Source organism: Indicator indicator, chromosome 3 (genome assembly GCF_027791375.1).
Source record: "Indicator indicator isolate 239-I01 chromosome 3, UM_Iind_1.1, whole genome shotgun sequence".
NCBI classification, from domain to species: Eukaryota; Metazoa; Chordata; class Aves; order Piciformes; family Indicatoridae; genus Indicator; species Indicator indicator.
The window spans coordinates 23,070,275-23,096,534 of record NC_072012.1 but is presented as its reverse complement, the minus strand read 5'-3'; the positions used below and the strand labels follow the sequence as shown (position 1 = coordinate 23,096,534).

Sequence of the window (26,260 nt, the reverse complement as noted above, 5' to 3'; positions counted from 1 at the left end):
ATACTTCATTTAAAAACTTCTTTCTAGAACACCAACCTACTGTGATAATGTCCATCTTGTAATTACAGTGCAGAGTTTAGTGCCCATATTTGTAACACATCCATTCTTTGGAAGAAGATTAGTAAGTGTTTTGTGTTCTGCCCATAAGAAGAAACTTCAAATGCTGCCCCATTGCAACCATGTCACGCATTTTGTGTGCTGCAACAAGGCTCCATTCATCCCTTTCAGCATATGGTGCAGACAGCAGAAGAAACAATACAACAAATAAAGTGCACAGCAATCTTGCTTGTTTCCTACTAAGAACAAGTTCTCAGCTGCCAAATGACCAGCTGAGAGGTATTTAAGAAGTCCTCACAGATGATATGTGAGGCTGCACAGAGTGTGAGTACTAAATAACAGTGTACTGCTGAGACCTCAAAAAGCTGAGCGTTCCTGAGTACATAGGATTTAAAGCATGCAGGTAGAAGTATTGCTTTGGGCACAGCATTTTCTATTACAACTGTTTTGATTAGCAGATTAAGAGAGGTACTAGGTCTTCACAATTGTCAATCCCCTTAATCTCTGGCATGGTCTATCTGATCAAAATGTTCCTATACACTGTGTCCTTAGGCTTGGTGTGTGTTTGTTTCACATCCTAAGTTAAATAGCATCCGGTTGTAATTATTTTCATAATTGTGGCTGCATAGTATGATTCCACTTTTCAATAACAAGGGCTTCAATTAATTTTTCTCTCCAACAAATGTGTGTTGTACAGGGGGAACTTGTGATTCTGGAGAATCCCATGAAAATGATGTCATACTCTATGCCAAGATTGAAGGCAGGAGGGAACACATCCCTCTTGACACCCTGACTTATGCTGCTTACAAGGTAATAATAATTTTAAACAAAGCAGGTGGATGGGATGGAGAGATCAATCTGTTCTCCATGCGATATTGATTGTTGAATTCCACAGGAAACATGACCTTCCTAAGAACATAAACCGTGCACAGATCTTGCAGTGATAGGATGCCTTTGCAGAACAGCTCTGCAGTTATTGCTAATCACTCTTTGCCTGAGCAGGACTTGTGTTGGCTGGAATAACAGGCAAATGGGCAATGGGTAAAATGTTCAATTGTCAGCTGAAAGCTTTACTAATAATGCCTCCTCACAGATAGTTACTCCTATCTTCACTCAAAGTCCTGATTGTCATGGTCTGATACTCAGGACCTGCATCCTAAGAGGGTCAGTCATGGTGGGATCAGTGGCTGGGAAGAGAGCAATTCAGCAATGCCTGGATGTCCTTGCTATGCCTAATGCTGGAAATTTCACATTTTACACTTTTTCTTTTCATTTTAAATCCATCTGTATGCCTCTCAGAGGGTCCGCAGTGCTGTGGGCATGAACTCAGACACGGGAGGCAGTTGCTGGCAATGTGGACAGGCAGCATTTCCTCCACTGATTTTGCAGCCTCTTTCCACCACTCCCAGGCAGGACACTAAGAACCTTGACCTAGGGTGAGGAAACATAGAGACCCTGTCTACTCTGAGTAACCAAGCCCTGAGCTGTCCTCCTGCTGCTGCTGTGCAAAAGACAGCAAAAGTAAATGTACACAAGAATATGTTAGAGGTTAGCGAGCAGTTTGCTTACACAGTGTGTGTGAAATTTGGTGGTGGGGATGCAGCTAATTTCAAGCATTTTCACTTTAGCTCTAGCCTTCAGAAAGCAAACATTTACAGTAGGGCTTGGCATGAGCTTGACTGAGTCACTTGCATTGTTTCATTGTGCAAGGCTTCTCTCTTCAACTGCTCCTGTGTGAAAGACAGGGTAGAACATTTTTTTAAACTAAGGAAACTGTAATTGTGAAATAATAAAAAAATAATTGGGGAACCCAGGGAAAGATAGGATCTGAAGTTACACTGAATTCATTGTGGAGATTTTTTTTTTTAAACAAGCAGTTTTAAAGCTGACCTCCTCTTTTGGCATAAAAAAGTCTAATTACGTTGCTTTAGGACAAAGGGAAAGCTTCATATAGCAGCTCTTACATTTACTTCAACAAGACAACATCCTTCCTACACATGCCTGTGAACTCATGCTGGCACCCACTTCTCACGTAGTCAGACTAGACATGCCACTACCCTGCGTTTGCTTCTGTGAGCTGAAAGGCTCCAGGACAAAGAGCGTTTGCCTTTGCCAGATGAGCACCGACAAAATAAATCCGTGTTTTTCAGAAGGAACAGTCTTTTCTGTAGCGTCTTTATGACAATTGACAATTTGATCCTACTGAGGTGATGAGCAGCACTGCTATTCAAAGTGTTAACAGCTAGGCACGTAATAGAAAATGTTGGCTAATTGAAAAAGGTGGATAAGAAAGTTAATAGGAAAAGAGAAAGAAAAGTGCTTTTGGTTCAGTAGATGTGAAGTTGCTTTTATATTTTAAATCATAGCTTGTGACCTTTTTTATCATTACTTTATTTAAGCCTGATTTAATTTCTTTCAAAGGTTCCATCTTTGGTTTCTGTTGTCATTAGTCCGGACCTGCAGAATCCTGCAACAAAGTTTTGCCTGAAGCAAAAGAGTCACCAAGGCCATGACAAGAATGTTTGGGCTGTGGATTACTTCCATGTCCTTCCAGTGCTCCCTTCCACAGTGACTCACATGATCCAGTTTTCTATCAATCTGGGTTGTGGAACTTATCAGCCTGGTAACAGGTACAACTGGGGAGATCCCTCTTTTGGTGATCAGCTTTCTGGTACATTTTGGTTTATAGCTGCTGGGTGAGTGCTTGGAATGGTTTTTGTCAAGAAGGAGCAGAGCCAGTTAATAATGACAAATATAAGCTGCTCAAAAGCCAATGTTTCTCCTGATCTCCACAGGCCTGGGTTTATATATCCCACATGCAATAAGGAGTCTAGTAAACAGATTTCCATGTCCAAACTTGCTTTTCTTAGTCCATTATTCTGAAATATGCTCATGATTTCAGACGAACTTTTGCTTTGGTTTCTAATGGACATTAGATTTCCCTCTTAGTACTCTGTGAGGGTGCAGGTGTTAAAGTCAGTGCCAGAAACCTGCCCGCTGACCTCCCAGAGATTCCTGTTGGCACAAGCACATACGATTCTTGTGAGACTGGTGATAAATAGTGCTCATCTTACTGACCTCAGCGTGAGGACCTCACTGTCTGTAAACAGATCACAGAACTCTTGCTGGCTTCACTTCATCAACACATTCAATATTTTTTTCCGTGGACTTAAGGGAGAGGGGGAGGGAAAGAAGAGAGTAATTTGTGGCTTTATGATTTGTAGATGGAGATGTTGGTTGGTAGGAGACCTTCATGGGTCGTCTAGTGAAACCTGCTGCTGCAGGATGGGATTGTGACTTGATAATCTCCATGGCTGGGTATTGTGCTATCTCTGTGGGCAACCTGCTCAAGTGGAAAAGTGTTTTTTATTGTCAAGTCATGTCTTTATGACTGCTGCCCTTTCTACTGTGGCTGGCAGTACTGAGAAGAATTTGGCTCTGCCTCCCCCGGCGGTGCTCTCTGAACCATCACAGGCTGCTGAACCTCATCCTTCTTCAGCAGGCTGAGCAGTCCAGGTCCTCAGCCCCTCCTAGCTCTCAGTGCTCAAGGCCTCGAACATCTGGGTCATCCTCTGCTCCACCTCTCCAGTTTCTTCTTCAAAGACGGGACCCAAACCCAAACTGTCCACTGTCCCTCTTTCCGTAGGTGTATGTCAGAGTGTTTATCCTGATAATTTGTGAGGTTTAGGTTATTTTATACTCTTGCAGAAACAAGAGCTTAAGAGACTGTAAATGCTTTCACATCTATGTCTCATGGCATTTACTTTCAACTGGAGAGAGCTGCATTAACACTGATAGTCCTAGCAGACATACAGGGCAGCAACTTTCAAGGGGCAGCAAAAACCAAGGCACTGCACTTATATTTGATAGGAAGGGAAGGCAGCAACATTTTTCTATACAGAAAATTAAAACCTTGCCTGTAAACACTCGTGGCCTATAAATACGTTTTATATAAAGTCTGTCTTTGTTAACTGATGGGGACTGGTATATGGTTTGAAAGATTAATATTCTTTCTCATAACAAAGGAAGCACTAGGTCCCCTTTATGCCTGTTGGTATTTCCCTAATACAGCAGCACTTCCCATCTCCTGGCCTCCAGCATTGTTCAGAATGCTTTCATTACCACAGATGTGAGAGGGATGTGCTGAACATATGCAGTAAGTATGACCCTCTAAGATATCAGCAGAGCTAAATGGGAAATAAATTAGTCAAAACCTTCCCAAACCATTTTAATTACACACGAGCACAGTGATGGTACGTGTAAATAAAGTAATATTTTCAGCAAATTATAATGAAAAAGAGAAGTTATAATCCAATCATTTAGTACTGAGGTGATGAATTATGACTTTTATAATGTTCCACTGACATTACTTTAAATAAAACAGAACATTACAAGCTAATTATGTGGAGGAAATTAAAGGAGTATTTCAACAGAATACTATATCCAGAATAAATCAAGTACTTTCTATATTACTTTTTCAAGGTCTTCAGAATGTGAGACATCTGGGGGTTTCCTTACACTCCCATGTTGTAAACAGTGGTGGGGATTTTTTTTTAATATGCAGTGAAGTAGAGAAGAAAAAAATTTGGTGATAGCTTTTGCAAAGATAAACTCACCAATGAATTTTTGGGAGAATGGATTCACAGACTCAGTGGATGGTCACAGAGAGTTTCTGGTTCTCTCATGAAACTATCTGCACATGGATGTTTTGATTTATTATTAGTCTCTGAAACCGGAAAACAGTAGCTTCTTTCCAAGCTAATCTGAAGGTTTTGCATATGGTTATGCAAGCAAATTCGCAAATTCACAAACATTCACCACTGAGCATTCCAGGTACTGCAAGATGAGAGGAATCCTTCAAAGACCACGATGGATGGACAGCACAGAGGTTCCCACAGCTGCTAGGGGCTCTGTCTGCTAAAGGGGTTCTCTGAAGGGTGCTCTTTCCCTGGTTCCCTCCACCCTCTGCAGTTCTCAAGGGGGGCTGGCCATTTTCACTGTTCCAGAATGCTTTTCTGATCTCCATTTAGACATGGTGAGTGAAGGAGACAGATGACTGAGGAGTTCAGTTAAGTTAATATTTGTCAACAACAAAAGGGAAGAGCCAGACAGAGCAGCAATAGCTAGTGGTCTCTTACCACCTTCTGAAGAGCTAATGGTTAGCAGTGCCACTTGTAAGTGTCCTGTGCTCCCATGATGCTGTCTACCTATGATTAATCCATGATTTCTCCTCATTATTTTTGAAACCATTTCCTAGTTGAAACAGAAAAGTAAGAACAACTCATTTAACAGCAGCAGCATAAAAACACTAGCTACATGGTGGCTAAAGAAAGACAAGGTTGGAAGCTACTCTTTTAGATTTAAATACCGTGTCTTGTTTCATGTTTGCATTTTCAGAACTTGTTTCATTCAGAATCTGATTAAATGTACTTTACACTTCAACATCAGTTATTAGGAGTAGTGGATTTGTTGACTTCTCAGTATTGGTACCTTTACATCTCTGTCTACGACAGGGAGGCTCATGGTGTCTTTCTTCTTTCTCTCCTTCACCGTGTTGCCAGTGTCAGCTTGGAGTTTTCAACCAACCATGGTCGCTCCTGGTCCCTGCTCCACACCGAGTGTTTGCCTGAGATCTGTGCTGGGCCTCACCTCCCCCACAGCACCATCTACGCCTCTGAGAATTACAGCGGGTGAGAGTGCTCTCTGCAGAGCTAACTGAGATGCAAGAGTAGGAAAGTGAATTATAGGTGACAGAAGAAAGCAGCAACGCATGCAACCCCATGTCATCGTTCATTTTTGACTAGCTGAGGACAGCAAGGAAGGAGCGTTCTGGTCTCCTGGCTGCCCAATAATGAAATCTGAAATATATGGGGCCGCTTCTCTGGTGTAATATTTCTGATGCTAAAGATAAATTACCAAAAAACCCCTCAGGCAGCATGGTGGTAATCACAAGAAAAGTTATACCCTGTCAAAGCCACAAAAGTTTTCTTCTTAGTCAGGGGAACCATAAGTCAAAGCCGTATTTACATCCTCAGACACCTTTACTCACAATCCCAATATTGGGTTACAACGAAGCTCTTTCTCTATGCTTCTGCAGATGTAGATTGTTGTTAGTGACACTTTCTTATATCAATACTTACTTCTCTTTATTAATCCTCTTTGGTACTGTTCTGACCATAAAGTGAGCTGTGACATCATGTTGTGTAGTGCAAATCCCACGACTGGGTATCCTTCTGTATGCCAGCTTCCACAGACACTTCAGAGCAGCTGATACAATTATGAAAAGAAAGTGTAGTTGAAGCATTACTCTGATCCTGCACCCTTTTCATAGGAACCATTACGCTTGATGTCTGTAGGAAGTGTAGACCCACGGATGATATGAGAATGATGGCCCAGGCCACAGCAGACTAAATCCTCTGTGTCCCTCTTCTCACCTACAGCGGTGTGCACCAAACAGTTCAGTGGCACCAGAAGGCTTAATGCAGTGTACAATTTAGAAACTATTAATTGTGATGGAGAATTCACTACAGCAAAGAAAGTTGAGGTCTTTGCTGAGTCCATGCATTCATACAAGGGACTTTAGAATGCAATAATTAAGACACATGAATTGTATGCAGATATCATGGGCCGTGTTCTTTGGGTTTTTTCAGTTGTAGTTTCTAAAGCTGCAGTAACTCCACTGCTTCATTTGAGCTGATTTCAGAGTTACAGATTCTCAGAAAGCTCCCAGTGTGGGTAAGCACACCTGCAAGCACAGAGCTGCCTGGCAGTGTGAAATGCTAGCCTGGTGTTGATGTGTTTCAGGTGGAACCGAATAACTTCTCCACTTCCCAATGCTGCACTAACGAGTGACACCAGGATTAGGTGGAGACAAACAGGACCAATCCTTGGCAACATGTGGGCAATTGATAACGGTCAGTATTCATGTACATGAACACGAAACAATGGAAGGGTTAATTTATTTGTGCTGCCCCAGGGGAACACGTTTTCTACAACCAGAATAAGGATTTCAGGTTGTTAAATTCCTTTTGTTGCTAATAGTCGTATTGTGAAGCTAGAGGGGAATTCTACCATTTGGAAAGACATTAGCCTAATATAGAACCCTTCTTTTTTCTTTTCATTAAATGCTTTCCAGGAAAAGCTATTGGTGGCAAGGGCTTACTACAACATTTCCTCTAACTGTTTAGTTTTAATTATACAAATAGATACCACACCGCACTACTAAGGGCATTTAATGTGCAGCCTAAGCAACAGTTACAGCATTTGGGACACATTTTTCCTTCTGGACATAGAAGATCTTCATAAAGCAATGCTGCTACCAAAACACTGACAAAACTTTTACACTGTTGACAGTATCTTCAGAGGGAAAGTGCCATCTGTTTCAGGGAACTATTCTTTTAGGAAATTGTTTTTTACCTTCCTGTTCTTCAAATGGATGTGAAGAACTGGGAGGAGCTTATACAGACTCATATAATTATAAAGTTAAGTGCAGAGGATAACAGGGACAGTCTTCAAAGGAAATGCATTCAATGACAGGGAAAATACTTACTTACAGGATAAAATAGCTGCAATGTACAAAATGCAGAATTAAGCATGACTGAAATGCCTAACTATGAAAAGGTGCACAGTTTTTAGCCTGCTCATTAGCCTTAAATAATTTGGGACTAAGTAAACTCCACCTAGAATTTGTTTTGTTAGATGTATGAAGCATGTAATTTAAAGATTTACAGTGATGTCAAATAGCCTGTGAAATTTTGCAGTGACTGCCAGTAAGGTTTGGTGTAGAGCAATGGTAAATTGTTACATTGTGCAAAATTCTTAAAACAGATTAATGCCTGGTTTTGGAAAGAAAATCCTTGAAGCTGATAAGGTAATGACACAAATTAAAGTTACGAATGAGAAGTGGCATCATCTTGACATTTTGTGTAGAGAGTTAGTGCTTGTCTTTAAAGATGATGATATACATCAAAAGAGAAGGGGAGACGAAGGTATATAAACATAAGGAGATGTCTGTAAGCATGCATAAAGGTGAGCTCCTACCTAACAAACGGCAATCTGTGACTGTTGGATACTCATAGATGTTCACAGAAACAAGAACAAGACAAAGCCAATCCAGAGATCCAAATTCTTTACAACAGACCAAACAAGAAGCTTTTGAAAATGAGTGGGCAATTCATCTGTCTGCACTACCTTGGTTTGCACAAGAAAATACGATTCCATCAAAGAATGCTGCATGCTCCAGTGCAAACCAGATTCAAAGCAGGGCCTGCTTCAAGATGTGTTTGGGTGTAGAACTGCAACAGGGGAATCACAACTGAGTGTGCTTCATAGGTTTTGCATGACTCCTTTGTTAGACACTTGTGAAACTAAAGGTTTATGCTGTATTACAGGGAAATACTTACAAATATTGGCAAGCCACTCTCATTCTTGAAGAGATGAATATTTTCAAGGATTCAGGGCTCTGACTTTTAGCTTCACAACTGTTTCTTCTGTGAATTAAGTTTTAAATGAAACCTGGAAGCTGGCCATCTTTTAGAAATGCTGGAAAACTGCCAAGTCCCATAAAGCTTTTTTTCTTTTTTTCAATTTTGAATGACATCGTTGCATCTTTAACCCTTCTACTTTTACCACCCCCTCAAAAAGACCTCAAAAGACACAAGTAAATGAAACAGAAATTTTGCACCCTGAAAAGTGAGAAAATCTAGAAATCACATGAATTCTGGTGGGGAGTTAGGTACAGGGAGTAGCTAGCAGGGATTTAGACTATGTGCCAGGGAGTACTGACATGCTGCTGTGATGAGCAGCACTGTAAAAGTAGGAGAGGAAAATAAGTACTACTTGTTATAAGTGATTTCACATTGGTGACTGTTTGAATTACATGTCAAAAGTCACAGTGCAAGTGGATAACTCCAAGTAATATGCACTCTTCAACAGAAAATGCTATACTGGCTAAAGCCTGTTTGTATTATTGTATTGAAAGAACTTTGTCCACAAACTTTGGGCTACACCCAGATTATTGCATTTGGCCTATCTGTCCAAGACTAATGCTTTTCTTTATAGCAGTGCAATGGGATGGAGCTTGTTCTGAGATTTACTCACCTTTCCATCCTTCATGTTCTTCACAAAATGTTAGCACTGTTGATTAGGAGTCAATGGAGGAAGACGAAGTAAAAGATTAAAACGGTTATTTTCAAGAGCACATGATTTGGAGTCTTATTCCATTTGAATCTGTGGAAGTGTATCATATCTAACAGTTACTTAAGATGTGTCAGGGCAGGTTTCAATTCCAATAGGTCTAGTGAAATTATGTGTAGATTTCAGTGGGAGAAGCTAGTTTTTGTATCTGCAAGACTGCTGTTGGAATGTGCTAATATCTATATTGAATCACATCTCTGAAATATGAAGAAAAGAGAAGGCAATGCACAGCAAATCATTTGATCTCATTCATAGTCTTGCAAAAATCAGGTGCCTTAATTAAACCATCACTAATGTATCAAGCCACATCATCCATTTTCCCTGACTATCCTTTTGTAGACATCTTCCAGCTAGGGGTTTTAAAATAAATCCGATAGCTTTGTGCTCTGGTGTGTGTACTGTCTTGTGCTCATAATATTGTGTTTATCCCATACATGACCCTTCATTTAGCTGATTTCTTTTCTCTGCAGTTTACATTGGTCCATCTTGCCTCAAATTCTGCTCAGGGCGAGGACAGTGTACCAGGAATGGCTGCAAGTAAGAGCTATAATTCAGTACTTGTACTCAATTGCTGTCACATAGTTCACTTAATGATCTGAAAGTTTAAGTGATTTTCATTTCAGCCCTTGCTTTTTGGAATGACTAACTATAAAACTAGCATAGGCCCAGAAGGCACAGAACTCACCAAAAAGCTAAAGATGAATCTTTCTAAACTGCAGCTGGTATAATATTTTGGTTTTAATTTTCTTCTGGGAGAGAGGATATCTTCTAGTTCACTTTAAAGTGTGCTACAGAGCACACTGAAATGTTAGTGATGCACGCTTTATATTGGTTTTAGGTTTGGGACTACATCATTTTTATATGAAATTTTGGGATAGAATCACAATTGTCATAGTTGTAATATTACATAGCCTAACAGAATTCAAGAACAGAAGGCCAGCACTCCACTGTTTTTTTGAAGGTCTGGCTTGTTAAAAGTATTCCAGTATAAATGTAGAAGTACTTACTCAAAACCTGCAAGCACATTCAAAATACTGGTACAGCTAGTTTTAGGTCTTAACAAAAGTGTGATCTATGAGGTGCTCTGTTCTGTTCCTCAGTTTCTTGTAATCACATCTGACATGCTACAGATAAAAGCAAATTAATCATTTTACTTATTAACAACTCTAAACTATATCAGCAATAAATGCATTCCAAAAATGAATACAAATATTTCTGTATTGTGTGTGGATTTGTGAAGTGTTCACAGCTATGATTATTTTTTTAATTGGAAAAGTAAGTGCTAGCTAAAAGAAGGTCATTGGCTATGCAACAACTAAATAAAGTTTAAAGAGGTCCTCAGATTTGAGAGGGACTTTGTAGGTATCTTCAGTTCATGAACAACTGTAGCTACTCTGCTGGTTTGCCAGCCAACAACAGGAGAAGATGGGTCACGAATTGCAGTATTCAGTCTCCCTCACCCACAGGTGTGACCCTGGCTTTTCGGGCCCAGCGTGTGAGATGGCATCACAGACCTTCCCAGTGTTCATCTCGGAGAGCTTCACCAGCTCCCGCCTTTCCTCCTACCACAACTTCTACTCCATCCGGGGTGCTGAGGTCAGCTTCGGCTGCGGGGTACTGGCCAGTGGCAAGGCTCTGGTCTTCAACAAGGATGGCAGGCGCCAGCTGATCACTTCCTTCCTGGACAGCTCCCAGTCCAGGTGAGAGTGGAAGAGCGATAATGTGAGACAGCAGCCTTGTATATTGTTAAGATGGTTGTTTTAACAGGAATAAAACTTTTGTACAAACTCCTGATTCCATATTGTAATGGTGATTTCATAGCCCTGCCCTTTTTTTCTCCTCCCTTCTGAACAACAGTGCCCAAAACAAACTGGAGGGAAGTTATTGTACAGTTCAGATTGAAAACATGCAATATGAAACCTGAGTGTCAAAGTCAAGTGCTGATTAATTATTTATAAGGCTGTGTTTATTTGACAGCTTGTGGCAGCTGATTAGATCCATTCACTACCTCTTCCTCCCTTTCAGTGCCTAGTAAATAATTAAATGCTGTAAAGATTATAATTTTTTAACTATATATGCCACAGTGCATCACTTGACAGTAAAAACAAATCACATGTACAAACCCCCATGAATGAAATTTATCAGTTTGTTTAGATTGAGAAGATCTGAAAACAGGCTTGTTAGATAAACCCCCAACAAACCATTATGCAAATGGTGCCTTATCAACATTTGTGTAATTCTGATGCAGGTTCCTGCAGTTCACACTGCGCCTGGGCAGCAAGTCAGTCCTGAGTACCTGCAAAGCACCCGACCAGCCCGGGGAAGGAGTGCTGCTGCACTACTCCTACGACAACGGCATCACCTGGAAGCTCCTGGAGCACTATTCTTACCTTAACTACCACGAACCAAGGTATATGCACCAGCATGGCAAGGAGAGTTATCTACATGCACTTCATGCAGGTAGTGGTGGTCGCTGCAATGCGGAGACCAAGTACATCTGCCCATGTGGTGTGGAAGTGAACAGAGTGAAGACCTCTTAACGCACACTAAAAGTTACTGCTGGGAACTTCCCATTTTTGCCTGCCTCTCTAAAAATGAATGCATGGATTTAACAACGTTCAGGTCTCAGGTGATGTGACAAAGCAAGCGGAGGCAATGAGGGTCAAGGGGTAAAAACATACTTGTGGGAGATAGGGGCATGTCTCTTCCCAGGGAAGCAGCCATGCTTTCTTGTAAAGAAAAATTAACATAAATTACTTGTAGCTTTGAAGCCACAGCTACCTTCAGGACACCAACCTCTGGGGTTAGGAGTTTGCAGGCAGAGCAGGATAGCTGAGACAAAATCTGATTCTGAGGGTCTCTGCAGGTCAGTAGGGAAACTGAGTGCTCCTTCTATAAGGGGATTATGAATGTGTACCTGTGAGCTGGACTTGGTGCCCTGGGAGGACCTGCTGGAGCCTGCGCCTGGGGATTGTACAAATCCTGGAGAAGCTGAACAAGGAGCTCATCTCACCTAGCAGCATATGTGTTTGGTGTCATATTAGAAAGGAATGTATCTAATGTATTTAGAGAAGATCATCTTTGCTGCTGCAGTTGTGAGACATCCACCAGTTTTAGTGAAGCAATGCAAAATCAGGAGCCTCCGTGAGCACACCTGTCCTGCAAGGCCAGAATAATGTGATCTGACTCTGTGCTAACCCACTGTGGCCTAGGAGCATCCACCTTCAAGGGGTGATGCAGCAGAACAAATAAATTCCACTTTTCAGTGGAAAATTGACACATTCTGCAAGCGGGCACATGAGAGGCAGAGTCAAAGGTGGCATTGAGGGTCCTGTCCCAGCTGGTCAATTCCTGCCCAAGGGTGACTTTAAACTGGGTGCTTTTCTCCTCCAGCCAGTACCAGGGCAATGCCTGAGACCTCAGGGGTGGGACTTCAGGTAAGTCTGCAAGTCACTTTAACTACCTGTAACTTTCACTGTTTATATTTACTGAGCTCAGATCAATACCTTTTAAAAAAAGTATTAGATTTCCTCATCTTGTTAATAACTCGATAAAAAAATTACAAAATGGGGTTAAGAATACTCTAACAGATAAAAAATCTTGTCATTAAATTTATTTCCTGGAAACCATAAGAAATATTCAAAAATCTGAGAGGAATGACTATATTTAATACTGCACTTCCTGGAGACATCAGTTTATGGAATTTTAGATGTTTACAAGAGAAAGATTCTGTAAACTGGAGCCCTTATAAGCCTTCTTCAAAATTTCCTTTCCCATCTTTTCTTACAGTCACATCTATATTTTATGTGGCACTCTTTTTAATTCTTATATTCAAGCTTACAGCTGTAGGAATTCCATTTCCCTGAAGGTTTTTAATATATAGCACTATGAAATATTTATAACAAAAAGAAAAATATACATTCTGGTGACTAATTTTAATGAAGTCTAAGATATAAATGTAGTAAATTTTATTGATGCTAGACTCTTTTCTTGGGTTTTGAGATTAAGTATGAAACACAGCTTCTGCTGTTCTGACAGGGCAAAGAGCTAAGCACAACATACAGAGGTTAGAAAGGTTTTGCTGTGGGCTATGCAATGATCCACTCGGGTAGATGGAAAAATGACAAGAGATACAAAGCTGAAGTTACCGCTGGCAATAATTATGATGAAGAACATGAAGAATGCTTCACCTTTTCATATCATCTTGTCTGAAAATATCAGCATTTCTGGTAACATAGATGGACTGCTGCAAAGTTTGGCAATCAATCTGTATCCAGAAATTTAATTAATCTTCAGTCATACAAAAAAATAATTACAGATTTAATGTTCTGCTGAAAAGGTGCATTTAATCTGCTCACATTTGACAGCTGCATTTTTCTTCTGAACGGAACAGCGGTGGCTTTTCAACATTAGCTATGCGCATAGCTTGAGAGAATGAGAGCAGAGCAAAGGTCTCCCAGCTGGTTTTTGAGAAACCTGATGGTAGCTGGTGATGGTGGTGGGAACACTTTTCTTCTCTGCAGCAGCAAAGTCATTAGCAAAAATTCCCCTCCCTCGCCATCTATCTCCAACAAATCAAAGCCAGACAGGAGAAGCTGTTAGAACTGGAGGTGCAGTCAGGGTCTGCATACTAACCTGTGTGCCATGTGTGGTGGCTTACACCAACAGTTTAAAATTGTCTTTGCCTAGTCCCTTGGGATGGGGAGTTTATTTTAACATGTGTTCGGTATTTCAGCACCAATAGGCATGTCAGTGATGTATGTCCTGAGTTAGGATTGTCCGTACATTACTGTCAGTGAGAATTAGTGCCTATGTGGGCATGCCTGTGGGAGCTGAGTGAAAGGGAAGATGTGGTCATCAGAGAGAGCCACCAGCAGAGAAACACCCAGGATTATAGCAGAGAATTAGCTCACATAAGTGCCAGTATGCTAGATACAGCGCTCCTTCTAGGCAAGCTGCAGACTTTCCTCAGGTTCACCTGCTGAAGCATGGAAGACAAAATCATTGGCTCCTGTTAGCATCAGTAGCAATTTAGTGTCGTTTGTGCCTTTAAAAATCAACCCAAAAAGTCAGAGTTGCTGCTTGTTAGAGAACCCTTGTTAGAAAGTCCTTGTGGTTTATTCACGTGCCAGAGAGTAGCGGGACGTGGTCTTTCTCTTAATGTAAGACATCATTCAGGCATATTTATTACAGCAACAAAAGCAATGTGTCCACCACACATAAGTGTGTGTACTGCTGGTCCCTTGCCACTGCAACACAGCAGCTGCCACCTCTGTCTGTCCCTTGACACTGCTCTCTCCAGCCTATAACTGGCAGAAAGCAGCTCCTAGAAATACCAGCCAGGACTTTTCATGTGATTCCCACCTGTTTAGTCAAGCCATTTGCTCTTTTGTTGATAAGGGATGAATGTATTCTTTAAAAGCAACGTGACACTGAACAACAGTATTTTAAATGTAACAAGCAGTTTTTAAGAGTACGGTTCTGCACTAAGAGTGCTGCAGGCACAGGACTGTTTCATGTGTGCAGAGAAAAATGTAACAGCAGGTGACTTAGAAAGTCTTAACTTTGGAAAAACCTTGGTGCTAAAGTATAACATTTTAATTCCAGTTCACCTGATTAGTCATTCTATCCACATGTCCTCTCTCTCTAAGAGAGAAAGAAAAATAGCAGTTATATGATGAGCTTGCCAAAACTCCTTTTGCCAGCAAGTGATGGTGCTCCAGGAGAGACAAATGTCCCTGTTGCCATTCTGTTTCCCAGCTTACCTGTGCTGTATGGGGCACCACGGCCCTGGTGATTTACGAAGCTTTCAAGAAAGTGTCATTGCTGTGGCAATTACTGCATGCTCCCTGCTGCTGTGGGCAATAACTGCTCCTGTATATTAGATACGACTTTTAATTTTCTTTGCAGTTTGTCAGTTATAAGTTTGTTGACGTAGCTTCCATGACGGATCAGGTGACCTTGTGTACCAGAAGTTCTAGGGACACATCTCCAGTTACATCTTTATGTAACTACAGAAGAAAAGTCTCCGCTGTAAAAGACAACATATAATCACACTGTCTGACAAGATGGACCTTTTCCCTGAGTGTGGCAATTCACAGGGGCAGGTTCTTCTAAGGCAAGAGCAGCACAGACCTGATGCCAGTGCTGTGCAGAAACAAGCACAGATGTTAAGAGGATGCATGTCTTCAGGCCAGGATAAAACCCACTGAGTCTGAGAAAATGAAGCCAGAATTTCTAAGTCCTTATCAGCTGATCACCCCTTTGCCATTCTAGGATCCTGGGCTTCAGATGGAAGGCATTCAGGTTTCTTCTGGCAACGAGGAGCACCTACCTTTACATTTGTAGAGAGCTCTATTATAGCAGCAATATTTACAAAACTGTTGGAAAAAGCAGTGTGATTTTCGCACATGACTGTCTTTATACAAATACTTTGCATATCAAAAGAACTGATGATTCCCCTGTCAATAGAGGTTACTCCAGTAGATGCTAACTTAGGTATCTGTAGGCTGAATTTGCCCACAGAGTAAGTGGTCGGTGGACTTAGAGTCGGTAAGGAAAAGTGATGATAAAATGCGTCCCTGTGGAATTATTGCAAGCAAGAAAAACTTCGAATAATACGTTTGTTTTGTATTGGTTTCCAGAATCATTTCAGTGGAGTTGCCTGAGGATGCAAGACAGATTGGCATTCAGTTCAGATGGTGGCAGCCATACCACTCTTCTCAAGGTGAAGACGTGTGGGCAATTGATGAAATCATCATGACCTCTGTGCTTTTCAATAGTATCAGTCTGGACTTCACCAACCTAGTGGAAGTCACACAGTCTCTCGGTTTCTACCTGGGAAACGTTCAACCTTACTGTGGACACGACTGGACTCTCTGGTGAGAAATTTATTCATTTCTATCCTGCTTTGGTGTTCTTTGTTAACCCTGCTAAGAATGCACTGATTTCTGCAAATGAGTCTTTCTTGCAACTATTCAGAATAATTGTGTCATATTTTCACATTATGGTCAAAGTATTATTTCTAATCTAATTGAGATTAGCAGTGAGTTTTTACACCTCATTGCACTTTAAATGTAACATTATTTCTCCACAAAACATTTAAAGAATATCTCAATAGAAATAATTTAGAAATTTTTCATAATCTTAATTTACAATTTAGTCAGGTTAATATGGCTATACAGGTTATAAAGTAGTCTGGTAAATACAGACTCAGATTATTTTGTAAGGGATATTATGGTAGCCATTACATTACACTCTAAACAGGAAAGCAGCAGAATATTGCTAGAAAGGTATCAGTCATTTGCAGCTATTTTGTCTGGTATTATGTCCATTGAGTCATCTACATTGTGAGCAGCATTGTGACATATCTATTTATGCCTAAAATGTGCTGTATGTTTAGAAATAACAGCAAGAAAATATCACCTGCCCCAAAGGAAGAAAAAAAAAGGCAAGAAAAGAAAAAATGAAAAACAAAAAGAAAATTCTGTTAGGGTTGTGTAAAAATAAGCTTTTCTAGTAAAACATTAATCTGCTTCACAAAAATTATATTCTGCAGTACCTAAATTGGGAATTAATACAAGGGAAGTTCAGTTAAATCTCCATGTTTTGACTCAAACCGAGTACAAGTTTCATGATAGTCTGATCAACATACACACCTAGTATGGCTTTAATTAGCATAGATACATTTGTTTGGAGAAAGTACAACCACAGTAATTACAGACAACCTCGAGAAAATATAAATAATTGTAATGTCCCCATGGATACTCAGAGGAACACCACTGGAATTTTATTAACAAGTATCTCTGAGCAATCTGATTTGACTTTCTGATCATTTGTCAAACTAAAAGGAGTTGGCTTAGCAGTGTGAAACAAGAGCGAACGTGTTCTAGCGGTGATAATGAGGCAGTAGAAGCACCATTAACCACTTTAATAAGGACAAGGAAGGTACTCAGAGCTCATTAAAATGAAACAACATGTTAGGGCTCAAACTGTTTGCATCTTCTTCATCAGCGGGTTACAATGAAAGCCCTTTAATGACATTGTTTTCCCTCTGTTCTTGTAAGACTGTTTTGTTGTGGGGAGGGGCAGGTTATTTAAGAGAGCAGAGGTTCCTCTGTTTTCCTCCTGTGACTCTAAATTGGAATAAAAAAAGATAAACACTAATCCAAATTCTTCATCCCATGTGTTGTCAGGGATTTGTAGTGCTCAGTCGTAGTGCAAATGTTGAACTTTCCATGCATCCAATAAAGAATCAAAGCCTTTGCCATATTTCCTTACTATTTCTCTATTTTTCATTATCACTGGAAGACATGAACTCTGTCCTTCACTGACCTTGCTTCTCTCAAGGGAAATTTTTTAACTTACACAAAGTCTGTACAAATGGCTGCTAGTTAAATTAATTATTGTTGGCTTTTCCCAGCTGTGAGTGCATTTGGTTCTCATTTTCTAACTCATGACTTTCTATGAGCAGAGTTTGCAGTAACACTGATACCATCCTCTTGAGAAAAGTCTGACAACTGCTATTTCATTAGTAGAACTATGGTAAATATGCTATCAATCATTTTACAGGGTGCCATCCCCAGAGTGATCTTCACTCAATTGCCTTTAATTGTCTATTAGGCCTCCCTTTCTGCCTCAGAATCCGTACGTCTGAAATTTTTATCTTTAAAATTGGGGAAGACTGGGGGAGAGGATTTTTCTTTTTGTTGGAGGAAGATGTGGTTCTTTTCAGTATCTGGCTTCATTAAAAAGAAATCTTAGTTCATTGACACATATTTTGAGCAAAGATGAGTTTGAAGTGTTTTATAATGGTCTGTATCTGGGACATTCACTTTATTAGAATTTAGTTGTCAACATTTGGGTTCAGATTTGTTCTTAGACTTCATTAAAACAAATGTATTGAGAACACTGAATGGAGTCCAGAACACCTTTAAAATTAAATGCTTGATGTTGTACTTTATTTCTCTCAGTTCTCAAAATGGCTCATACCTCCTAAGCAAGATTTCAACCCAAATGCCTCTGGACTATTACAGACTCTTTACAACCACTTACTGAAATGCACTTCAGTACTGATAAGGATACTAACAATCACTATTTTATTTTTCTTTTCTTTTTTAATATTCATCTGGACACAAATAAAATAGCATTGTATAAATGAATTATCTTCAGTTAAATTACAGCATTATGAATTAGTTCAATGTAATGCACAGTAGAGTGTCCCACTGCCCCCAGAGCAGCCTGGGGCAAGACTGTAAACCTGTCTCATAATGAACTGTCCTCCTGGAGCAATGTAATACAGTTACGCTACATCAGCTGGATAGTTTGCCTGTGTTTATAAAATGTTTTGTCTTTTAGATTAATTATTACCATTTCATGCAGAAAATTTCCATCAGGTTAAAAATACATTGATACATTTAGGAATTATTTAGCAAAGTAGATATGATCTGATGTGATGTAAAAAGCCATGAGTATCTCTTGCCTTAAAAGGAAGCAAAGCTGGGGCTGGATGAGCATTTGGCCATCGCGTCAATATTCTTTGCATGTCACTGCAGCTTTACAAAACCAGCTACATCTGTGTGGCTTTTCAGTATTCTTGAAAATACTGGCCTTGCAAACCTGCTAACTCTGGGGATTCCAGAGCAGTTTGGAACAGTGTAGACTGGCTGACATTGGCTGTGATATCATTCCCAGAAGTACCAATTAGTTGGCAGTGCTTGGAGGGTGAGCAATTGTTCTGAGGGCACCTATGGGTATTGTATTCCTGCTCCTCTGCAGGTCTAATTATTTTCTACTTGCTGGAAACCAACTCACAGCTACATATTTATACAAAAATGTAGCTTCTACTGTGTCATTTCTGAAGATTTTTTTAGTTAATTATTGTTATGCCACGGACATAACTCTGTCTTTTACAAAACCTGGAAACACATTCTAGTGACTTCCAGAAAGAGGAAAACATTGGTATTCCAGCAAAAGAGCATAACCATGTACACAGGACAGCTAGAGAGTAAAGAGGTGGCAAGTGAGGTGGAGGCCCCACCTTTAATGCTACCCTTGTTCAGCTGGAGGCAATTTGTAGGTGAAAAAGGACTTTGTGGCCCCACAATGTGATTTCCTTCCATTAAAAGATCTTCTTACAGAGCATCACAGATTGCCTTCATCTCATCTCTAGCTTCCTTTATCTCATTTCTTTAACACCCATCATAAAGATCTGTTTTCACTTTAAAACAATGCTTACTTAATACACTGCCTACAGTATCAAGTCAGTAAGTTATTAAATGAGAATGAATACTAAACTGTAATCATGACTTGAATGCCAGAAGTAGTTTTTTCTAGTTTTGCGCTGGTAATACTGAATAGAGGGCATTTCACAGAATCACAGAAACATTCAGGTTGGAAAAGACCCTCTGGATCACCAAGTCCAACCAATAACCCTATTCTACAAAGTTCACTCCTAAACCATATTCCCAAGCACCACATCTAAACAACCTTTAAACACATCCAGGGTTGGTGACTCAACCACTTCCCTGGGCATCAATTCTGATGCCTGACCATTGTGAAAATCTTTTTCCTAATGTCCAGTCTAAACCTACCCAGTTGTAGCTTTAGGCCATTCCCTCTTCCCTCGTTTGTTTTAAAACAAAGACAAAATGAAGCATTGAAGTCTTTGCATCTATGCTGTCCACCAGGTCTTATATTTATCTTCCATCACCTAAGGGAAGACAGCTTCTTGGCAAATGCTTCATCAAACTGTTTAGTTCCAACTCGGTTATTCCGTTCCAATGAGCTTTAGGTAACTGTGATGTGTTGTTCCCAGGTTTACGTGTGCAATGGCAAATCATTTTCCAGAGCACTGCTGTATATATAACTTTCAGCTGATTGTGTTACACATGGTTGAATGATACCTGAAGAGTCTGGTTGTACTGGCACAAATTTCCCAAGAGGGTTTGGTAAACCTTTGATTTCATTAATTATCCATGAAATACCAAGCTGTGCTGTAGAAATTAAAACTATGTCAAATGAAGTCAGCTTTAATGTCTAAATTTGCAGAGTTTTGTTATTTTGAAGAGTACTGGATCACGTTTCAAAGAAAATTAAATCAAGCATTATCCAAACAAATTCTTCTGAGGTACATTTAGTAGGTTGCCAGCTGGCCTGCTGATGAATGTACCGTATATCCACTGCTCAACTTAAAATTACTGTTCCCGTTGAGGAGAACACTAATAACACTGAATGCAAGAGCAACCAGCTGAGATACAGTTTTCCAAGGCAACTTACCGCCTTCTGGTCCAGTTGTCCATGCAAGCACCACAGCAGTGAAAGGAATGTCCATCCATGGTCAAACTGTGCTGCTGATCGATGTAGACTGGATAGTTTCACATGGTGACATGAGCTGGATCATCCTTTAGGAAATGAAGTCACAGAAATCAAGGTCAGAGAGTAAAAAAGAGCCTTGTGCCAAGTAGCAGTAATTTGATAATGACAAAACTAATGTCAGCTTTCAGTAACTTCTTCTGCAGCTTTCTGGCAAGATGCTGACATTTATGGCTTAACTGCTTTGGAAAGCACACTACAGAAAACAGTGTGGATCAGTGAATTTGCTAAAAGAGTGCTAAGTAACACTGATATTTCTAGTCCTTACAATGGCTTTGTCATGACCTTGAGTTTTTACAGGAGTAACTAGTAGAAACTAATGGATTTTTATTGTATGGCATTGAAAGATTAGGATTTTTTATTTGAGATGATAAACTGTGACTTACTCAACCATAAGCGCAACCGTGAACTCAATTATTCTCTTTACCACTGTACTGAATGTAGCTTTTTACTTTTGCATGATGATTTGCAGTAATTTTCTTTTAAAAGGTGCAACCCCTGTCCTAAATGGTTTACATTTAAGAATAGTCTCAGAAAATGTTGAAGCTGAAAGGACTACAGTGCTTGAAAAGACACTGATGATCTCAAACTCAGGAGAGGGAGGAGATTTTAGTTCGGAGTGATCTCTCTTTAGGACATTCTGGTTTGAAGGCTGGTGTGCAGGATCCAAAGTTTTAGTTCTTATTACTTCCTCCTTATGCCCCTCTTACATTTGGGTTATTTTTTTCCCTTTTGAATAGTGCATAGAAGAAAAATCTCCATCTAAATTGAAATAACCTTGTAATTTCCAAGTGTGTATTGTGTTACTGTGTACGTGATAACTGGGTACCTTGTGCCATGTTTGAGGCTGGCTGCCTTCCAAACCTTATTACTGACAAAATTATCTTCTCCAACCCACTGGATGACATAACTCTTCTATCAGTACAGCCTGCAGAAAAGAAGCTGAGGATAGACAATATGAATTCTGAAGCACAGTCAAAAGTCGGTGGATGCATTGCATATAAATCATTTGAAAATCAATGGAATGACAAATCTGTGTAAAAGGAATCTTTTGAACTAATGCAGTGTAGCTTTACTGTCTAGCGTCTGAGTGAAATTACCCTGTACTGTGACACAACTTTAGGCAGTGGCAATTCCTGGGGAATGAACTTGCTTTATCTTGCTTTTTCTGTGCGTTATCTTTTGCTTGATCCTAACCTGATCCTTAGTACAAAGAACATATAGTAAGGACTAAGAGAATAATTCAGTTTCACACTCTGGGGCACATTAAGGCCTTCCTTGGAATTTGCAGAACAGAAAGATGCTTCTGAGTGTGGTTTCATCACATGTGCCAGCCAAAAGAATAAAGAAAGAAGCATCATTGTATTTAACCCAGAACCATTCACAATGTTCCCTTCTGAATTATTTTGGGGATGGATCCTGATTCTTTCCTTACATCTCTCAGTTTTACAGGAGATTCAAAGTTAGCTTCCAGCATGCGCTATGTAGAGACCCAGTCTATGCAGATCGGCGCTTCCTACATGATACAGTTCAACCTCGTGATGGGCTGTGGCCAGGCATTTACTCCTCACATGGACAACCAGGTGAAGCTGGACTACTCTACCAACCACGGCCTCACATGGCATCTTGTTCAGGAGGTGAGCCTGGCAGCAAGGGCCTTGGTCTTATAAACTCTGCATGTACAAAGATGATCGGAAATATACTTGGGGTATGAGAACAAAGGAAGTTCTCAGTTGGAATCCATCACAATGACTACTAGAGATACTTAAACTGTTCTCCCAGATGTTTGGAAGAAAGGTGTTTGAGAGCCTGAAAGGTGAGATTGTGACAGAAACGGACCAAGGCTGAGAAAAGAGTCAGGACATAGTTAGAGCTGCAGAGTAGTAGCCAAGAGTCAGGGCAGAGAGCTGCAGAGTAGGAGCCAAGATCTTTCCTGTGTTATTGCTTTGTTTTTCAAAGCAAAGTGCATCTACCGTTTCCTGGAATTTAAATGGATAGACATTTTTCTACCCTTGTGGGCAGCCATTTCATAAATGGAAAGCACTTTCCTTTGGGGTATTGTAATGCAGAGACTTTCTTTCCCCATCCATGGGTCAAACACAGTCCAGGGCCATAATGACCACCTCTGCTAGAAGTGCAAATAGCAGCATTGGTTGCTCTTTCCCCATGTGGCTCAGCCCTGCCTCAGCACATCTGTGAACAGTGCATTTGGCCATCATTTCTGCTTTTGTTTTCTCTTTTACATGGCAAGCTGCACTTTCCCTGGCCTCAGGGTGAAGTACCCAAGGTCCTTCAGATGCCTCTAAGCAGGCTCAGAGGCTGTCAGGAAACTTGTCCTGGTGACTTCTCAACTGCCTGCTCTGTAGGTTCACAGGGGGACCTAAATGTGCAGTCTCACAACTTCTATGACCAATGAAAGCGTTGTTCTGTTACCTTTTGCCGGGCTGTATTTCCCCACATTTACCCGGGTGCGCAGAGAAAAGAAGTGGCAGTAGCTGAAATTCACAAGCTTTGCAAATCCAAGTAATGCCTTCTTCACTTAAACAGAATTCAGAGGAAAACTACCTCAGCCTTCATGTCTTTTATAGCTAGCAGGCATCACCATGATGTCCAAGAAGAGTGGGTGTTTGGGGTTTGTCCTTGTCACCAATGGAAGATCAGTTGCGTTCAGATTTTAGAGCTTCTTTCCTCTCTCAGTGAAGCTGAGTTCACAGAGAAGAACCTGCAGCCAAATAATTTTTCTTGCACCACCCATGTTGCTGTGATGAAAGAGTAATAGAGAAGGCTATTTGTAGTCTATTTCAAGGGTGTAATCTAGCAAGTACACAAAACACTAATTAATTAAAATGTTTGAAAGTCTTGTTTGCTTCACAAGCACTGATCAGATCCTGTGTTGTAAAATCTTTTGTGGGAGATGAATCAAAGAAAAATGTTTGAAAATTGCAAGAAAGGAAACTAAGCCTTTAGAAAATCTACTGGAAGCAAACCAAAACAGAATAAGCTATCGGATCTTCATGTAATGCTCTAAATTATTTGAACAATTAATTTCTCTGTAAAATAATATTTTCTGCCTTTCTTTATACCAAATATGTATTTCATTATATGAATATTCTTAGCTGCTATAAATACTGCTGTAGGAAATCACTGCTTCATTATCAGTTTCAGAGCACAGCTGTGTAATTGCATAGACAGTTGTCTGTCCCAAAGGTCCCCCTCTTGTCTGGCACCCCAGATGAGGATGAGCACAGCAGTGAACAGCTAAAGGTTCTCAAAGGGGTGAGGATAGTCAGGAGGAGCCCTGCTGTGACAGTAGCAGCAGAAGGGACTCTGAATGGGTAACTAGAAAAGGAACATACAGACTGGTAATGACATTCAAGCACTTTATTAATACCTTTTCAAAACCATAGCATAAAAGCTTTGGGTGCTGTTCTGGCAATACATAAACAAACAAATGGAATATTGGAGAAAATGGAGTAACATGGGAAGGGCAGGCCTAGCAAATAGAGGCTGGGATGACAAACTTCATTTAAATTTGATATTAAAAGGACGTTACCATGATCAGATTTTCTGAAAAGAAAAAAGAAAATTTGGGGAACAGACCTCTCTAGTAAACTGAGGTAAGTGCAGATAGAATCATAGAAGCGGTAAGGGGGAGTTGACACCACCTGCTTCAGGTGTCAAAGGGAATTCAGCTGCAGAGCTTGGGTAAGGCAACTGAAGAAGGCTGTGGATGGATTCTCTCATGCATCTCTCTGTTCCTACTGCTGCTCTCCACTGATGATGGAAGGTAGTAAGATGGTCTGGAAGTAACCTTGACTTATTCAGCAGTGGACTTGTAGACTTCATAGTCAGCAGTAGATGCTGGGGTGAGAATGGTAAAAAATAAATGAGCTAGACATCCTCATGGAATAAACTAAAACATTGCTGATCACTAATGCTAAACTCTGTAATGAGTCACAGGGCTTTCTTCCATCCCTGATTCTACCACTGGCAGTTTTCTGAGAAATTTCTCTGCATCATCCCAGAATTCTTTTTGTTTCTATGTCTTCCAGTCCAATATCTGGACCCTGGCAAGCCTGGGTTCGTGAAGGTTTAACCTTTGCTTCTGTTTCAAATTCTTCCTCAACATTAAATCTCCTTTTGAAATGTTTTACTTCAAGGAATGTCTTCCCAGTATGCCAAGCTGCCAAGAGTTCACATCAGCAAGTATTTACCACTCCAGCCAATTCACTCAGTGGAGGAGAATCACTGTCCTTCTGCCACAGAAGACTTGGTAAGTGATTCTTTCTTCTTTGTAATTTTTTTTTTCAAGGGGGTTGCTGATAATTAATTTACTTTTAAATTGCTGTGACAAAAATCAAGTCCTCTCTAGGTCATACTCAAGCCAGTGGGTAGGGTGCCAGGGTACCAGGGCTGAACTAGTTGTCAATATTGAACAGAAAATGCCTTCCTTACATAATTAGAGAGTGAAATGTTGGTCAAGACACCAGAAACTATTGCTTAGGGTTGTTTTTCATACACACTGTGACTCTTCTAATAAAGTTCAGACCTTTTCCAAAAGAGTGGTGTTGGTCTGGAAGTGCCCCACTGGAGGAAGGTTTTATTTGGATTGTTAATTTTTATTTTGCACATTCCTTACAGTTTACATCTTTGGACCAAAGCCTGGTATAAACAATAACTAATGAATCATTTCTGGGAATTTTTTACCTCTTGTTTCTTTTAATAGTACGTTCTCAAAAAATAACATTCTCTTCTGCAAGAAACAGCAACAAAAATTATCAGAAAACCCTGCCCTATTCATCTTACTGAATCACACTTTTGTCTGCTGTAACACATTCATTTCTTTAACTAGATGACATCTTCCATTAGTTCTTTTTTAATGTTTTATTATAATGTACCGTTAAAAAGTTATCACAAATCACAATAATCTTCTGGGCTTCCTTAATCTGAGAATTAAATCATTCTAATTAGAGTTAGACTTGGCTTGTGTTTGACCTGGATTCATCATAGCAATTGCAGTGAGAGCTTGCTTAGATTAAGTTTTCATTGTATTTTCCCATCCTTCATCATTTTTCTGCACTCTCCGTGGCTTCAACACAACCTACTTCTGTCAACCACCCCACCACGATACCTTCTTTCAACACACTGGCCATTTCTGCTGTACAGTCAATGTTCAGAATTCTATATTTTCAGGCAAAACATTAGGGCAAATACTGAATTCTTAAAGCATTATCACCAAATGGCACAAGTAAGTCTGAGTCACAGCTTAATAGTTAGATTACAGTGTACTAAACATTACATGCTCTTATGTGTCACCAGCTGTAAAACCTGTGGTTCACATAGGCACTGAGGAATTTTTAAAATGTCTACAATTTTGCAAGTTCTATTCCAAAGTAGGTTGTTCTATTTAAATTTGTTCATAAGACACCTACTGTACCTGAAGTTATTATCAGATATTGCATAGGTGATGACAATACCAGTGTTGTGGGCCTTTTGTTCTTTAAGATCTAGTAATTTTCTTAGCATATGAGGTGACAGAAGCAAATAATTCCATTTTAATTTAGGAGACTGTGGGGAGAAATTATGATGAAATAATAGCTGGTTTCTTATGCTGCACATAAATCATAAATATTTC

At 40.1% G+C, this 26,260-nt stretch overlaps 1 protein-coding gene across 1 annotated transcript in view; it reads left to right on the top strand.

Annotated features, from left to right (window-relative positions):
* The window catches only part of RELN (reelin), a 262,132-nt gene that overhangs the window by 158,487 nt on the left and 77,385 nt on the right, over window positions 1-26,260 (top strand). Inside the window, exons 13-22 of the mRNA XM_054399823.1 lie at window positions 755-867; window positions 2,479-2,687; window positions 5,619-5,747; window positions 6,862-6,971; window positions 9,723-9,789; window positions 10,719-10,952; window positions 11,501-11,662; window positions 15,897-16,133; window positions 22,070-22,262; window positions 24,786-24,898. Coding sequence (XP_054255798.1) covers window positions 755-867; window positions 2,479-2,687; window positions 5,619-5,747; window positions 6,862-6,971; window positions 9,723-9,789; window positions 10,719-10,952; window positions 11,501-11,662; window positions 15,897-16,133; window positions 22,070-22,262; window positions 24,786-24,898 — 1,567 coding nt within the window. The remainder of the gene's footprint in view (window positions 1-754; window positions 868-2,478; window positions 2,688-5,618; window positions 5,748-6,861; window positions 6,972-9,722; window positions 9,790-10,718; window positions 10,953-11,500; window positions 11,663-15,896; window positions 16,134-22,069; window positions 22,263-24,785; window positions 24,899-26,260) is intronic.